Source organism: Lepidochelys kempii, chromosome 3, assembly GCF_965140285.1.
Source record: "Lepidochelys kempii isolate rLepKem1 chromosome 3, rLepKem1.hap1, whole genome shotgun sequence".
Taxonomy (NCBI): Eukaryota; Metazoa; Chordata; order Testudines; family Cheloniidae; genus Lepidochelys; species Lepidochelys kempii.
The window spans coordinates 162,317,557-162,335,526 of record NC_136382.1 but is presented as its reverse complement, the minus strand read 5'-3'; the positions used below and the strand labels follow the sequence as shown (position 1 = coordinate 162,335,526).

The 17,970-nt window shown below is 44.2% G+C and overlaps 1 protein-coding gene across 1 annotated transcript; it reads left to right on the top strand.

The window, feature by feature from the left end:
* The first annotated feature begins 247 nt into the window (after window positions 1-247).
* MTARC2 (mitochondrial amidoxime reducing component 2) lies at window positions 248-17,385 on the top strand. Its single transcript, XM_073338836.2, has 7 exons — window positions 248-560; window positions 1,570-1,743; window positions 6,503-6,665; window positions 8,904-9,044; window positions 11,115-11,176; window positions 11,255-11,326; window positions 16,014-17,385. Exons 1-7 carry the CDS (start codon window positions 280-282, stop codon window positions 16,138-16,140), a joined length of 1,020 nt encoding a protein of 339 aa, XP_073194937.1. The 5' UTR covers window positions 248-279; the 3' UTR covers window positions 16,141-17,385.
* Window positions 17,386-17,970: the final 585 nt, after the last annotated feature.

Sequence of the window (17,970 nt, the reverse complement as noted above, 5' to 3'; positions counted from 1 at the left end):
AGGCCGATGCCCGGGCGAGGGGCGCGGGCGGAGGCTCTGCACGGCGCGAGTGGGTCCGGGGCAGCGGCGGCGGCTTTTCCCGCCCCGGCAACCTCGCAACGGCTGTTTCCAGCGCCTGGAGAGCGGGGCCGGCTGGGGTGAGCGGGCGGGAGGCAGGACCGCTCGGCCCCGGGGGCTGGGCAGGGGCCGGGGGGCCGGCAGGGAGGGGCGGGACGGTGGCAGCCCGGACCCGCCCCGTCCTCATCAGCCGCGGCCTCCGCCCCCCTCGCCTCAGTCGCCATGAGCGGATCCAGCTGGGCCCTGGGGGGCTCCGGCCTCCTCCCGCCGCTGCCCCAGTCCCAGGCCGCCTGGCTCGGCGCCGCCGGCGCGCTGGCCCTGGCCGCCCTGCTGGGGGCCGCGGTGTGGCGCTGGGCCGGGCGGCGGGCGGGCAGCCCCCGGCTGCAGCGGGTGGGGACGGTGTCCGGCCTCTTCGTCTACCCGGTGAAGTCCTGCCGCGGGGTGGCCCTGCGGCGGGCCGAGGTGACGGCGCTGGGGCTGCGCAGCGGGGAGATGCGGGACAGGTACCGCCCGGGGGCCGGGGCGCTGCGGGAGCTTCCAGGCCCCTTAGAAGCGCCCCACTCAGGCCGTGTCGCCCCCGCCCGCCCGCTTCGCCCCCGCCGCCCCCTGGAGGCGAAGGGGAAGAGGTTGTTCGGCGTGAGAGGTTGACCCGTGCTTCAAGGGCCCCAGTGAAGCCCCTTGCAGTCAGGGGGAGGCTGTGCCAGGGGGAGGCCCTTTCCCTGGCTGGAAGGGGAGCTCTGCCTAGCTCTGAGGGCTTGTCTCTCTCACCAGCAGATGTTGGTCCAATAAAAGAGATTCCCTCACCCACCCGGTCTCTCTGATTCACCCAAGGAGATCGAGACTAAAACTCAAGATGCGACTCTCATGTTTAAGGCTACGATTTTGTCGTGGACGTTTTTAGTCAAAGTCGGGGACAGGTCAGGGGCAATTTAACAAAAATTCAGGGGAGCTGTGACCTGTCTCTGACTTTGACTGAAAATGTCCATGACAAAACGGGTAGGGAGGAGGGTCGAGCACCCTGCCCTGCTGTGGCTGGGAGGGACCCCGCCTGTGGCAGCTGGGGAGCTCCCGGGGATTCTCCCACCGGCAGCATTAGCTGAGGAGCTGCCTGGGATGCCCCAGCCACCCACTGCCCTTGGTGGCTGGGGAGCTCTGGGGGTCCCCAGCACCCACGGACTGGGGAGCTTCGGGGGATCCCCTGCCAACCGTGGCAGCTGAGGAGCTGCTGGGGATCGGAGCTGTCCGGGGATTTCCCCCACCCACCCCCAGTTGTGCTATAGCTTATTAGTTTTAGTAATAGTCTTTTTAATGAGAGACATCACTGCATTGTACAGGGCATAAAGGGGAGGGACATCAGACTTGCTAAGGAAAAACCTGAGTAGTTATGATAAGAAGAAAATGTCTAAGCTCTGTGCATCAGGAAATCTCTCTCTTTGCACTCCAGTGTCTTGATCATTGATGGTGCTGTGTAAGTAAAATGTTTAATATATTTCATTCCCTTTTAAATTGCAGGTTTTGGCTTCTGATTAATGAGGATGGACATATGGTTACTGCCCGACAGGAGCCTCGGCTGGTCCTGATTTCCGTAAACTGTGAAAATGGCTACTTAACCCTGAATGCTCCAGAAATGAAGGAACTGCGTGTTCTAGTCAAACTCTCCAGGAAGAATTCAGTGCACAATTGCAGGTATTAGAGGAAGATTTTTCTTTTTGAAGTACTAACTTTAATTTAATATGCTTTTCTTTCAGTATTTTACAAAGAAAGTGTAATGTACCTTAATGGGCTTGATGCAGGAATTACTGGGTGAAATGCTATGGTCTGTGTTATGCAAGAGGTCAGGCTATGTTATCATAATGGTTCCTTCTGGCCTTAATTTTTTAATAAGTCCACTTATTATTGAAGTCAAATTTTCGGAGAGGACATCAAGGTTATCAGAGATTATACACTATATCTGCCAAATTACTCATGCCTATTTACTGTCTATTCTGCATTTAGCTTGGCTGCGTGTTTGCATTTGAAAATCTTGGTCATGTATGTAGCTATTTCTTGATTTCCAATAAGCAAATTCTGTGTGATGTGCAACATCACATAGAATTGGTAAACTGGAATTTATGACATTAGGTATTTTACCTGTACTGAAATCTACCTTGGAAAATGGCCAGTGCCTAGCAGAAAAGGGAAGAACACTTTTTCCCTGTTAAAATGTCAGTTACATTTAAGAATATTGTGGCAGCTGTAAATGTTGGTAACCCACATGAGCGTGGTGCCAAGGGCTTCTCCTTTGGATAGCAGAAGACATTAGAGTACCAATTCTTCTAGCTGCTGGCGTTGAGAATAAAGCAGCTTTATAAGGAACTATATTTGCCAACTCTAAGTGTAAATTGTTGCTATGGAAACTACTATTAACTATTTAACTATTAACTGTTGTAGTTCAGTTTTTCTTTTTAATTTACATAAGATGGATATAAATTGACGGTGATGCTGTTTACGATGGAACGCTTGGGGGGAAAATAGCATTATCTTTTTAAAATCTGTCTTCTATGTATTCTAAGATCTGATCCACAATATTTCACTTTTCAGAGAAAATGTCATTTAAAAAAAAAGTTTGTAGTCCCTCCTCTGTGCTGTGGTTCGAGCTCCCCCCCTTCTATTTGGTGCTTGCTATCACTGATGTTCGGAGTGGCGTATCCTCTTTTTCCTTCCAGGATTAGGTTCTGGGTTCTCTTCTGGTGCCTGGTGCCTCCACCCACTGTGACTCATTGCTCTGCTGTTCTTTGAGAGAATTAAATGGTAGTGGTAGCTGGCAAGAAATATAAAGCCCACTATACAAGGGACAATAAAGCAAACAAACACAACCCCCTGCAAAGGATTGACACACCCAAAATAACAGCATAGCAAAGGGGGACTTTATTGGGTACAGGAAAATAGGATCTGGGGAAGGAAGGGGTTAAGGTTATAAGTAAATAAATAAGTAAAAAATAAATCATTCCCTAACTTCCCAACACTCGCAACTCATCCTAACCCCCGGCTCCATCCCTGGCACCTTCTTAGGCAAATTGTATGTTAAGGCTGAGTCCTGAGATGGAGTGTTGCAGTGCTGTGTTGTTGGCCAGCTTAAACAAAAAAGCCCTCTTACCTCTCTTAGCCCTCTTACCTGGGGGCTGCAGGGGCAGGGTCCTCTCCTGTCTTCTATCAGGCTTTCTGATTATGTGAAAAAGTAGCCCAAAAATTGCTAGCCACCACCACTGGGCTCCTTTGGAATCTCCTGTGGGCTGCTTGTGTCCACCCAGTTGGGAACTTTCTGTGCTGGGAGGCAGGGCTGGGGCCCCTGTCCTGCAGCCTGAAATAGGGGAAGGGAGGTGGAGCTGCTGGCAGTGGAGGGTGAGGGGCAAAGAGCTAGGGCTGTGAGACAGATGGATCTGCAACTCTCCTCCTCCCCTGGCAGACAGCCTGCCTTGGGAAAGCCCTGTGACAGTGCCAAGCAGGTTTTCCTTGTGACAGGGCTCGGAGCTGGAGTCTCTAGGGTAGCAGCCAGAGAGGTAAGTTGCTGAGTAACTTCCCTCAGGACTGCACTGGGACAAAGGGTGGTCCTAGAGCTTCTTGGGCTGGGGAAGAGGGGCCCCCATAGGTTTGTTTCCTTGCCCTGATGGAGAGAAGAGCTCCCCGTAGGTTCCTGTCCCTCTGTGCAGTCTCTCCATCCGAGACTCCCACCAGGGCTCATGCTATGCTGACTCCCCCTATCCTTAGCCTGCAGCAGTGGTTCTCAAGCAAGGGTATGTGTATTTCTTTGGTTACACAGATGTTTTCCAGGGGGTATATCAACTCATCTAGATATTTGCCTAGTTTTACAACAGGTATATAAAAAGCACTAGCAAAGTCAGTACTAAAAATTCATAGAGACAATGACTTGTTTATACTGCTCTATATACTGTATGCTGAAATGTAAATACAATATTTATATTCCCGTTGATTTATTTTATAATTTATATGGTAAAAATGAGAAAGTAAGCAACTTTTCAGTAATAGCGTACTGTGAAACTTTGGTATTTTGATGTCTGATTTTGTAAGAAAGTAGTTTTTAAGTGAGGTGAAACTTGGGGTCCACAAGACGAATCAGACTCCTGAAAGTGGTACACTAGTCTGGAAAGTTGAGAGCCACTGGCCTGCAGGGCTGGATTAATCCATCATCAGACCCTACACAGACATACACTTCTGGGCCCCTGTCTTCTAATTTGAATAAGAATACACTTCAGTGATGTTCCCTGCAATACATATCTCTGCAGTAAATTTGCATCCCAGCTTGTTTACTCCTATTGGAAAAGGAATTCGTTTCTGTACCTGGCCAGTACTCTCCTTTCTTCTTGATTCTATTGGGAAGGCAACGTAAATCTCAACTGTTTGTGAGGACTGTCTCTGTCTACTCATTCACTGGTGCAGATTTGTGCATGAATTGAAAGAACTTCACCCACTCGAGTGAGCAGCATTGCGATCTGGTGCATGGGGTCACAATCACAACACCCCTTCAATATGTCTTGGCTGCCATTCTGTCATGATGGAGTGAATCTACATTGGGGTGTTTATACAAAAACAACAACCTCCACTCCCCACGCTACATATTTTGGGACCCCCATGTGAACTTACTGCAGCTCCCAGGAAGCGGCCACCAGGTCTCTGCAGCCCCATGGCACATGGGGGGCCAGGGAGGCTCCATGCCCTGCCCTGGCACCTGCAGGCACCGCCCCCGCAGCTACCATTGGTCGTGGTTCCCGGCCAATGAGAGCTGTGGAGCCAGCTCTGGGGGCAGGGCAGTGTGCGGTGCCGCCCTGGCTGCCCATGCGCTTAAGGGCCGCAGGGACCTGGTGGCTGCTTCTGGGAACCATGTGGAGCTAGGGCAGGCAGGGAGCCACCGGTGTGCCACCGTCCAGACTTTTAGTGGCTCATTAGGCCATGTTGACCGGAGCCACAAGAGTCCCTTTTTGACTGGGCTTTCCAGTCGAAAACTGGATGTCTGGCAACTCTAACTGCCATAGAGCTCGATTCCCTTTGTGGGCAGTGGGATTCTCACAGGGACTCCAGGGGTAGCTCCCACAGTTAAGTTTTAAAACTGAAACTAAAACAATGTCTCAGGCTGTGCAGTGTTGGGGGATGTGCAGCTCTGGTTGGTCACTTGTTTAGCTCACCCCATACACCAGCCTCACTATTTGCCTCAGCAGGAGTTTCTGATTCCTTCTGTCCCCACCCCTTACTCCACGCAGGCTGAGAAATGGTGTCAGAGGACTATGGTAGCCATTATAGTTGTTGTCCTGTTGGTAGGGCCCCCTAACTAGATGATCCTTGTTGTCCCTTCTGACCCTATGGTTCTGTGATTCTATCTCATTCCATAACTCAGGGCTTTGCACACATTTATAATAAGGGGTACTTCAGAGAGACAAGTTTCATATATCACCCTATTTTTACCTTCCTGTGTTGGGAAAATGTTGGACTTACACAGCCCTCCCCCAAAATGAGGGGTTATTTTGTCAGGAACTGCAGGATCAAATGACTCTAAATTTGTTTCACGCACTCTACTCTGGCTTCTGAATTGACAAACCCATTCTCAAGCTAATTTGACTGAGTATGTGGATTTAAAAAAAGGACGCAATATCCGCTTTAAACAGAAACCATCTTGCAGCCTTAACTATGGTATCGTCTATCCTTGCCCCTTAATAAAAAATGCTTAAGGAACAGAAAGACTATCTTTGTGTTGATAAAAGTGTCACCTGATGTAATCTTTAGGTGGCATAATCTCTCATTTTTGTCTAAATTCTTATGCCCCTAGAATTTGAGGCAACACTTCCTTAATCACAAGGGATGGGATTAACAAATGTTGATCGACAGTGACTAACTGCTCTTGAAAACTGTCATTCGCTTGCTTAAATTGATCAAATCTAAATTGGTGTATCTTTTGGTAAAGGTTTTCTGTCTTTTAAAAATGAAAAATGGAGTGGAATTATACTTGGTATTATTGACACAAGTGTGTAGAATAAATCTCACTTTTTTCTTTTAAATCTAGCATGGCAAATGGATGTTGTGTATTACAGTACATTGTTGTAACAGTTAACTCAGCCTAACTTGTTCAATCCCTAACAGGTGGGAAATTTGATTACTGTATTTATCAGTACCACTGTTCTGGTTGCTTGTCTGCAAGGAACTGGCGTTGCATGTACTGGATTTGTTTGGATTTTTTAAACATTTGCACAGAATGTCTTAGTGGGTCCAGAATTGAACTTACAATTAGTCGGAATCCAAAAATTCCATATTTAATCTCTTTATCGTCACTCAGAGAGCTCATTGACGGCATCTTTTTCTTTGTTTTATAAAAGCAAGATGTTTGATTTTGGATTGTGGAGATGAAAATAAGTCCACTTGAGTTCTCTGCTTTTAAACTATCTCACGCTTCTTTTAGGCTGTTTGGATTGGATATCCAAGGCAGGGACTGTGGAGATGAGGCAGCTCAGTGGTTCACCACCTTCTTGAATACACAGTCATATCGACTGGTGCATTTTGAGCCACACATGGCCCCTAGGAAGTCCAGAGACGTATTCACCACTTTCCGATCCACAGATGAGGTTAGGTGAAAGTTTTCCTCGATAATCCTTTTTTGTGTGTGTCTTCCTTCCCACCCAACCCTCCTATTGTAATACTTGTTCTATGGGGAAGCCTGGTCATACTGAAATACCTACTTCATGCATATGAGCAGTCCCATGGGTTTGCTCGCTTGCTTAAATGGTGTTTTAAATCAATTAAAGTTATTGAACACGAAGAGCTACAGAATCTGAGGCTGTCATTTTGACAAGAAGTGACCCAGCATGTGACTAAGGGGAACTCCTGATGCACTTTAATGAATGAGAGATGCTGGGGTTTTTGAAGGCAGTTTATTGATAAATTCAATGTGTCCTGAAACTCCCTCTGCTGTCTCTATCCCTGGTTCTGTGCAGCACTGTTCTAATATGAACGGTCTTTACTTCTATTTTGTTTACAGATACTATAGTGGCTGGATTGAGCCCTGTGTTAATCAGAGGGTTAGTGCTTCCACTGAGGAAAGCCCACACAAAAGAGGGTTATGGCAGCACAAGCTGCCCACAATCCCCTCTCCCTTGGAGTGGGCCTGCAACCACTGCATTAGAAACCGGGTACAAGGGCAGGGAAGTTGGGTGATGTGCTAAATCAGTGCACTCCTTTGGCAGCCTCTGCTTCCTGGGGTCAGGAATGGACAGCTGCCCTTCCTCCCTCTCGTTCCCATCCTCCACTGTACCTCCCCTAAGCAAAATCCTCAAGGGAGCTGGGTGTTGAAAACAGTATCTCTCCTTCTCCAGGTAAGAGTTCCCCCTGGAGTATAGTTGGCTTTGGTAGTGCATGGAGATGCAGATTGAGTACCCTGCCCTGCAGCTGTGAGTGTTGTTGTTTATTGAGCATCAGCATTTTACCTGGTGTTGTTGCTTAAACAGAAAACATGTACAAGAAGTTATATTAAAATCTCTACTCTCTGTGTGTGTCTTCTTGACAAGTAAATGAAGACTAATTAAGACCATTAAGAGGGGTAATGGTTTCAATGAAGCGCTCACTGAAACAGAAGATACTGTAAGGTGCTAATTCGGCAGATGCAGGTACTCAGGGAGCACAGCGTGGTGCTGTTGATGTTAATGTGGAGGATAGAGCAATGTAAACAAATTTCATTGCACATTTTCACTTATTTGAGAGAGGGGAGGTACAGACTACCTGTCATTTTACAGATTTTGTACAATGTGTGCAAGGAAAAAAGGATGGTTTGGGAGGGAAGGGAGACTTTCAGTGTGCACTGAAACTCTCCTGAAAACTGCCTTCAAAGTCTTTTACGCTTGTCCCATGTACGGATGTGTGCAGAGGGAGTTTTCTTAAAGTATTATTTAGTAACGCTTTTTGCCAAAGTGGCAGCCTCCATGACAAAAAGTCAGTGCCATTAATGATCAATTGCAACTTAATTTTGATAATGTTTGTTGAGTAAATCTCTTACCCAGAGTTTGTGATAGAGTGGATTCAGTCTATCAGAAAATCTCATTTGATATAGATTGAAATAAGGAAATATTGAAAAACATAGTCAGTTTGCTATTTGTAAGTCTGGGGACAGGAAAGGGAATTGTCTTTTTTTCTGACACTCCAGAGAAAGACATCCCTAGGCAGAGAACTATAAATATGCAAATAAACTTCATGCTGACCAAGTGGTATGCAAAGAAGGGTAGAGAATTAGGAACTAGGCTCTCTGTGGGCTGAAGGAAACACTTGACTTGCAGAAAAAAAATTAGAAAAATAATAGTTCTGGACTTCGTAATTAAATAGGGGTCACCTTTTATATGAAAATTCCATTTATAAATCATTTTATAAAATAGTAGTAAATGATTAATAGATGTTTTATCAAATGGTTAATTGATTAGAGATTGTTAGAGTCCAACAACTCAATGGGTTGCTTATAACCTTCTGTAATATCTTCTACTGATATCTGCAACACGGAAAACTCGTGTCTGTAATATTCTTCCATCTATTATTGATATTTTATAAACAACTTATAAATGGAAATTTGTATTTGGTCAAACTTTACTATTAATTTACAATGGCTACTATGCTGGGAAGGGGCAAATTATTTCACTTCTCAAAATACTGCCCCTGAGTCTTAAGAATGTGACTACAACAACATAAAACTATGTGGCTAAATATATGGCCATCAGTTCACAGTTATCTGTTTCTTGGCCATCGAAAGTTCTGCAGACTTTGACTGTTGAGAAGCATTTTCTTGTAGGAGCATTAGGATTTATTTGCCTTCATTTTTGTAGATTGCCTATCCTGACTGCAGCCCGGCCATGATCCTCTCAGAAGCTTCGTTGGAAGATCTAAATACTAGGCTGGAGAAGAAAGTTAAAATACAGAACTTCAGACCAAATATTGTGGTTACGGGTTGCAGTGCTTATGAGGAGGTAAATGATCTGCAGCAGTGATTTTAAAACTTTTTTTTCTGGGGACCCAGTTGAAGAAAATTGCTGATGCCCGCCACCCAGTGGAGCTGGGGATGAGGGGATTGGGGTGTGAGAGGGGCTCAAGGCTGGGGCAGAGGGGTTGGGGGTCAGGAGGAGGTCAGGACTCTGGGCTGGGGTGCAGGCTCTGGGCTGGGGCCGGGGATGAGGAGTTTGGGGTGCAGGAAGGGGTTCCAGGTTTGTGGGGGAGCTCAGGGCTGGGGCAGAGGATTGGGGTGCAGAGTTACCTCTGGTGGCTCCCGGTCAGCAGCACAGCCAGGATGCAGAGGCAGGCTTCCCGCCTGTCCTGGCACCGCGGACTGCGCTGCGCCCCAGAAGTGGCCAGCAGCAGGTCCGGCTCCTAGGCAGAGGCGCAAAAGCGGCTTCACGCAACTCTCTCCTGCAGGCACCGTCTCCCCTCCACCCCCCCAGTTCCCATTGGTGGTTCCCAGCCAATGGGAGTGCGGAGCCAGTGCCTGGGGTGGGGGCAGTGCGCGGAGCCCCGTGGCCCCCCTGCCTAGAAGCTGGACCCACTGCTGGCTACTTCCAGGGCTCAGCGCAGTGTCAAAACAGATAGGCACTAGCCTGCCTTAGCTGGGCAGCACTGCTGACAGAACTTTTAACGTCCCGGTCGGTGGTGCTGACCAGAGCGACCCAGAGTCTACGTGCCGTGACCCAGTAGTGGGTCGCAACCCAAAGTTTGAAAAACCCTGATCTACAGTACTTTAATTGCTATTTGTTCTGAGTGTTGGATGTGTTCTTCAGAACCCTATTTCCTTGGGATATAGAGTCCAAAGAACATCTAAAGCCTTGGCTGTACTTGGGATTAACTCTGATTTAGCCATCAATAGCCAGTGACTGGTGTAGCTGCAATGGTGTAAACCCCAAATACATATAAGGAAAGCAGCTATCTTGGGGTTTGCCCTGGCACATCTGGCCACCAGTCGCTGACTCCCAGGTACAAATAGAGCCTGAGAAATTATACTATAAATGCTTGCAAAGTTTAAAGGGAGATAATAGGTTTGTGGATATTAATTGATATTTATGCAACCTAGTGAAGCATAAAAGGAATGTATTGAAAATGTGAGGCTGGGACTTCATGCTTGCCTTTAGACCTCAAATGGGAAATCTTATGTACAGTATAAGACGTCTAATGATAGAGGAAAAAAAAATTTGGGAGTGAGTGTGTGTGATATTTTATCACATTTTGCTTATAAATAAAAGCTCATTCTGATGGTCCAATAGTACCATAACTGCTGCATATTTATTGGTTCTCTAACTTTCAACATTTAATTAGTGTAGATAAAACTGTGGGTTTACATGGTGGAGTGGTGCAGATTTTACATGTTTGGGTTCACTCTGGAGAGTTCCTCTTTGCTCCTGAGGACCTAAAATTCCCATTGCAGGATTGTGCCTCTGTCTTCCAAGTAGGATTGCATTAGGAATCTTCTGGGCTGATAAGTGAAGACTGACTTTGCTTGTTTTCATTGATAACGTTTTGTGGAACTGTAGTTAACTTAAAATTTTTTAGATTAAATAGTGTTAATTATCAATTGTGAAATCGGAACACAAACACTCATGACTAGAAAATACACTCTGCAGAAGGCTTTTTTGGTTCTCCCTTTTTGTATTAACCTGCATTTTATGTTTGGTAAATTACGGGTTTTTAATAAAAACCATGTCTGGTTTAAGACAGGCACATTTTAAATGATCTGGTTGTCACCTTTTAGTGGCGTGTATCTGAAGCAATTTGGTAATGCATGCAGCTGACCCTGTAACTTTTGCAAAACTGATCAGTCTGCTTTGAGTAGATGATTAATATACTGATGTTGACAAATGCAATGATAACATGTTTTATTAAAAATAATAGCATATCTATTCTAGCTCTTATTATGAGGATGCAAGAAAGCATGATGCTGTAAAATGATGCTTCGTCTTATAGTAATGACCGTGCTCAAAGCCAACTTCTGGGAAATATTTAAATGCAAATATTGTGAAAATATAATATTATATCAATGTTTACATTTCCCTTAGGATTCCTGGAATAAGATACAAATTGGTAATGTGCAGATGAAAGGGACAATGGCTTGCCCCAGGTAAGGGTTTAAGAATATATTTGAAGGACAAATAAATATTGAGTAACTGCTGTTGCCTAACATTGTCTATCATTACAGGTGTATTTTAACAACTGTTGATCCGGAAACTGGGATCATTGACAGAAAGGAGCCACTGGAAACACTGAAAAGGTAGCAAAAATAATAGTGTCTCATCTTGATTCAGCAGTTATCTTAAAAAGAAGGCATTTGAAACGTGTGTTGCGTGTACTCATACAACCTTTTAAATTGCAAACTTTTGGGTTCAGTCCTTGCCTATGCACTATATTGAAAAGAGGACTCATTAAATCTCTCCTCCACCCACATCCTATATATAGGACTCCTTGATCCACTTTTCAGTATAGTGCGCCTGTATAGTCTAGGCAAAGACTGGACCCAAAGTATACAATCTTTTACATTGCATAATTTAACTGTCTAATTGTAGCTGGTAATCATTTATATCTGTCCTACAAATAGATAAACTATAGTTTGTGTGTGTGTGTGTTAGAGACAAAGAGTATTATTGGTGATGTAAGTAGCATCACCTTTCTTAAGGTCGCCTCACACTTCCCATTTGAAGAACCCTTTTTCAGTTACTTATAACTTTGCCAAACTTTAACTACTTGGGCTGAAGTTTTGCATGGTAGGTGTCTGCCTTAGGCAGGCTTTGTTTTTGTTGTTTGGGAGAGAGTGGGGTTGGATTTTAGCCAGAGATTTAGCCATTTCTGAGAATGAGGCTAGAGAAAAATGTTTTCCCCATATTTAACACTCCCCCCTCCCCCAAACTTTGGTGATCTTTTCTTTGTAAAGCTCTAGTGCCCCCATGCTTTAGATGAGGGTCTTCACATGTGGTGGTGGGGCTTTATTTCAGGAATGTGCCTCTTGCTATCCCTGTGAAAATCCTCCCATATGAGGCCAAATTATAAGCCTTTGAAAACTTTCAGTAGAGACTTCATAGAATTTTACCAGATACATTCCCTGAAGATTCTGTCTGCACTAGTCATTCTCCTGCCTGAGGCTGAGCAGGACTTCTCCTGCAATTCAAGCTTTGGGCTGCTGTGGGATGGGCCTAGGTCCAGGTCTGGGCACCTGAACTGAGAGCAGGGAGACTTTCTCTCCTGTGCTCTAAATGAACCCCTGCTGGGCTGGGGCATAGTGGAGGAGGAAACTGCCTGATTCAGATTTGAATGCAGAGTGGACAAGAGCTGGACCCTGTGGGAGGTGGGGGTAGAAATTGGGACTGGAGACTGGTGGGGCAGGAAAGGAGGGGGACTGGTAGTTGGCAGGGGAGGGAATTGAGACTGGTTGGGCAAGGAGATGGGGAGGGGAGAAAATGGACGGACTGCAATTGGCTTGCAAGGAGACTGCAGCTGGGAGCCGAGGAAGGAAGACTGGGAGCTAGTAGATGGGAGAGGGAGGAAACTAAGATGGGATGAGGAGTTAGTAGATTCTGGGACTGGCTGGGCAAGAATACTGGGACTGAAAAGTAGTGGGATGGAGGGAGGAAAAAATAATAGTGATCATGTAATTAAAGACTGTCATGATGCATACCCAAATTAAGATAGCACAGGCAACCTTTATTCTGGCATTTTCTGACTACTGAGTGCTTGACTTTATTAAGGTTGCAGTGTGTGTAGTCTATATAATAGATTACAGGAATGTCACAGTGAACCCTAGAATGTCTGTTGAGTCAGTGTGAAGTGATGGAAACAGTTAAAAACATGGCTGAGAGCTCTCTTTGTTTAGAATATCATCAGGTTCAATCATCACCGGAAGTGCTGGCCAGTTTTTAAGTTCTGAGCCATTTTGACTTTACGAAATACACCCATGTGGTGTACAGCTATAGTTAAGCATCCATGCCAAGAGTCCCTAGACCATTGTGATACCACAGGTAACGCAACCAGTCATCACCCTTAGTCTACATCTAATTTGCATGCAACGGTTTCATTGGTTCTTTGAGGGAGACTGCACACAGATGGTGACAGGTTTCAGTGGTAGCCATGTTAGTCTGTATCAGCAAAAAAAATCGAGGCATCCTTCTGACACCTTAGAGACTAACACATTTATTTGGGCGTAAACTTTTGTGGGCTAGAACTCACTTCATCAGATGTGTGAAGTAAAAGATACAGGAGCAGGTATAAATACATGAAAGGATATATATCTACCAATGTGATCTATGCCATCATGTGCCAGCAATGCCCTTCTGCCAAGTACATTGGCCAAACATGGCAGTTTCTACGCAAAAGAATATATGGACATAAATCAGACATCAGGAATCATAACATTCAAAAACCAGTAGGAGAACACTTCATCTCTCTGGTCACTCAATAACAGACCTCAAAGTGGCAATTCTTCAACAAAAAACTTCAAAAACAGACTCCAGCGTGAAGCTGCAGAACTGGAATTAATTTACAAACTAGATACCATCAGATTAGGCCTGAATAAAGACTGGGTGTGGTTGGGTCATTACCAAATCTAAACTTAATTTCCCCAATGCTAATTTCTCCCTACTGTTACTCACACCTTCTTGTCAACTGTCTGTAATGGACTACTCTCTTACCCCTTCAAAATTTATTTCTCCTCCCATGGTATCCTTGTGTTAATTGATTTATCTTGTTAGACTGACCTAACACATCCTTTCATGTATTTATACTGTATCTTTTACTTCATACATCTGATGAAGTGGGTTCTAGCCCACGAAAGCTTATGCCCAAATAAATTTGTTAATCTGGTGCCAAAAGGACTCTTCATTTTTTTTCACAGATGGTGAGTTATTTGGCCCAACTGTCAGACCCATTCAATAGCTTGGGGCTTTCAGCTACTTGTGTGCGTGACAATGATCAGTCAGTCTCTCATGTGAGCTGCTCCATTCCATTAATTATCTTACCTGTCCTACATTGTCACCCGTCTAACTAGCTTGCATCCATTAAAATGACCAAAATGAGAGAGCATACTTCAAGTGTTCTCTAACCTTCGCCCTGTAAAGCCATGTGTCCTTTGACTTGTATACTTCAAGGCCCCAATCTTGCAATAACTTACCCCAATCATCCTTAACTTTCTCTTGAAATCAATGGGATTACTCACGGTAGTAAAATTAGGCAAGTGTGTAAGGGTCTGCAGTTTTGGACCCTTAATACAGCCAGCATCTTATCAGCTTTCTTTCCTGCCTCTGCACGCTGAACTAAGAATTGAATTGTCAGATCTGTCAGTGCACCCAGATAATCTCCTTCCAGCAGTGTTAACTAGTTTACTGCTATTTAAACTGTACTGGTACTTAAGCCCCGAAAACTGTTATGCGTGTGTGAGATAATTTACTCACAGCAGTAGCCTCACTAAGTTCAGTTCATTGTGTTTGCCAAAAGAAAATCTATTGACTATTCCATCCTAAATTTTTGATGTGCCATAAAACTTTATTCACATCTTATTGTACTTCAACAAAAATTACCTTTACTCTTCATAATTCCATGGAACCTTGAAACAGACCTATTTATTTATAACCATTTATTTTCCGCCACTGCATTTGTCCAGGGTGCACTACTGTAGGGCAGCCCATATGTGCTGGGCTGCTTGTGTATTTAAATGCTGCATATTTCTTTAAGTGTTTAAGTTTTTGTTCAGTTTTTTTAAATAGTGGTAGTGGTATGAAGAGAGATGAGTGAAGAGTATCCCAGAACATGATCTACTGCTAATTTACAATGAAGGGATGATATTAAAGTTACTTCAAAAAACCCCATTAACCTCTGTTACCTAGGGCATAATGTCTGTGGATTCTATTTATGTCTTAAACACATACACAGAATCTGGGTACTTATATAAGTTCATTATATAATAACATTCATAAACCATTATATAACCATTATATATAAGTTCATTATATAACAACATTCATAAACCAGTCGGAGAACACTTCAATCTCTCTGGTCACGCAATCACAGACATGAAGGTCGCTATCTTAAAACAAAAAAACTTCAAATCCAGACTCCAGCGAGAAACTGCTGAATTGGAATTCATTTGCAAATTGGATACTATTAATTTAGGCTTAAATAGAGACTGGGAGTGGCTAAGTCATTATGCAAGGCAGCCTATTTCCCCTCGTTTTTTCCTACCCCCTCCCCCCCCCCCCCCCCCCGACGTTCTGGTTTAACTTGGATTTAAACTTGGAGAGTGGTCAGTTTGGATGAGCTATTACCAGCAGGAGAGTGAGTTTGTGTGTGTATGGGGGGGGGGGGGGGAGATGTGAGAAAACCTGGATTTGTGCTGGAAATGGCCCACCTTGATTATCATGCACATTGTAGGGAGAGTGGTCACTTTGGATGAGCTATTACCAGCAGGATAGTGAGTTTGTGTGTGGTTTTTGGGAGGGGGGTGAGGGGGTGAGAGAACCTGGATTTGTGCTGGAAATGGCCCAACTTGATTATCATGCACATTGTGTAAAGAGTTGTCACTTTGGATGGGCTATCACCAGCAGGAGAGTGAATTTGTGTGGGGGGGTGGAGGGTGAGAAAACCTGGATTTGTGCTGGAAATGGCCCAACCTGATGATCACTTTAGATAAGCTATTACCAGCAGGACAGTGGGGCGGGAGGAGGTATTGTTTCATATTCTCTGTGTGTATATAAAGTCTGCTGCAGTTTCCACGGTATGCATCCGATGAAGTGAGCTGTAGCTCACGAAAGCTCATGCTCAAATAAATTGGTTAGTCTCTAAGGTGCCACAAGTACTCCTTTTCTTATTCTGTTGTGTTTCCTCCAACTTAAAACAACCCCCTCCCTTTTTTTTCTCTACTTCTTGAAGCTGTGTTTTTCCTTAAGTGATTAATAATGATCATTTTCTCTGTGCAGTTACCGTTTGTGCGATCCTTCTGAGCGACATCTTTACAAATCCCACCCTTGGTTTGGATGGTATTATGGAATTGATAAAACTGGAACGCTTCAGGTTGGAGACCCTGTGTACAAGATAGTCCGTTGACGGAAGATGCATTTTGAGTGGAAAATAATTGTTCATTTATATATGCAAATGTTTTTCTTCTGTGAGCGCAGAGCCTGAAATAACTCTTTGATGTTATCTTGAGGTAAAAAAAATGTATCCCCCATTCTTTGGGACTGTGTAAAAGTACACTGTCCTTGATTGTCCACAGATCCTGTGAGGTGCCAAAGTCTTCTCAGATCAGTCAGTTCACTAATGTGCCTTGAGCCCCTCAATCTAAAACTAAATCTTTAGTTTTCCATTAGAGTGTAAAAGGAAAACTGTCCAACACTTAGATCAGATTATAAAGTGATTTTTCAGTCTTACACATGCACACTTGTATTATTGCTATCTGTGGAATGAGGCAAGAGGGTGAAACAAGTTGGATAATAATAGTTGAATGTTCCCTTCAAGGTTTGCATATGTTTTAAATTCCTATTTAAGTTGTAATGTCTTAAGAGAACTACCTTTGGAACGTTTTGATCTCTCGTTACTTTGTTGTGGATTGGCAGGCAGAGCAAGAAATTCTGAACCAGTAAAAGAGTGGGTTCTGACAAGGCATGAAGTAGGCTAGAATGTTTTGGAGCTTAGATTCTCTACTTTCTATTGTGAACATTGAAGTGCCTTTCTGTTTGAACATTCCTGAATAACAACCTAGTAAAGTGAAGAAGTAGGCCTGTTATTGACAGTACTGTTAGTTAATTAGTTAACAGTACTGGGGAAGCACTTACCATGCTTGTTGCAAGTAATGCACGCCTGCTTGCCTGCCTACCTATCTCACATTGTTGTTGCCGAGGATTGACTGATGTTTGTAAAGTGCTATATAAATGCTAAGTATTGTTGTGGCAACATGTATCCCAGTATTAGCTCCTGAAGAAATGTAACCTTGTTCGTGCACAATGTGGTGAATGGTGGCAGGCAGTGGAAGAACAAGTGTCCCCATGGGCGGAATTTGGTGCTCATGCTCCTGAGCATAAAGAAGTTGAACAAAATTTAAATCCATTAAAATTACAGTAATTAAAAGTGGGCTTTTGGGGGATCTGGGGTAGATAAGTTCAGATGGATATTTTTTAATACAAATGTTTAACTTTTTTAACTGATGGAAATTTAATTATTTAATTGAAGCAGCTAGGGGAATGAGATTATATAAACATTGTTAATCAGACAATTCAACGATGGTTTTCTACAATTATGTAAAACTGTAAACTGGATTTTAACTCTAGAAATAAATATAAATCAAAATATAAACTAGAGTCCTAACTACTGTTTAATATGATGTGCAATTTGAGGAACTTGTTCTCTTGGCTTTTGCCATTTGATGTTACATTTTACCTAAGTTGGTGTTTAGTTATTTCTCTGCTGCTTCATATACCGTTTGGAAAAGGCCCTTCCCCCTGGTGCCCTACTGTTAAAGCCCTAAAGTTAAATGCTTTGTGTAAGAAGCAGATGCCAAGTTCAGTATCCAAGTGCCCTTGCATTGCTGTGGAGAAAGGCTTCAGTGCAGAAAAATCTTCAGATTTCTGATGTGGGGAGAGAATCATTAGCAGCCTGGATCTGTGTGGATGTTGTCAAAGAATCATCCTTGAACCTGAAGCCAGCATGTTGATGCAGAACAATCCTTCCAGTACAGGACACATCAGAGCTTAGATACCTTCTTGTTTATCTTGTGCTATGTAGCTAAGAACAAAGACTCAAAGTAGACTAGATCCTGGCCCTGCTGTGGTCCATTTACAATAGTCTAGTAGCACAAAGGGACAGAATGCTGGGTTGGGTGAATCTTTGGTTAGGTTGAGCCAGCTCTGCGCTCCCTGCTTCCCTTGTGATCCTTGGTGT

What these genes read in the sequence shown, in the direction of transcription:
- MTARC2 (XM_073338836.2), top strand. Translation starts at nt 280, where the DNA reads ATGAGCGGATCCAGCTGGGCCCTGGGGGGCTCCGGCCTCCTCCCGCCG. An exon ending in AGCGGGGAGATGCGGGACAG is followed by an intron (nt 561 to 1,569) that starts GTACCGCCCGGG and finishes TTTAAATTGCAG; the next exon opens with GTTTTGGCTTCTGATTAATG. An exon ending in GGGACAATGGCTTGCCCCAG is followed by an intron (nt 11,177 to 11,254) that starts GTAAGGGTTTAA and finishes CTATCATTACAG; the next exon opens with GTGTATTTTAACAACTGTTG.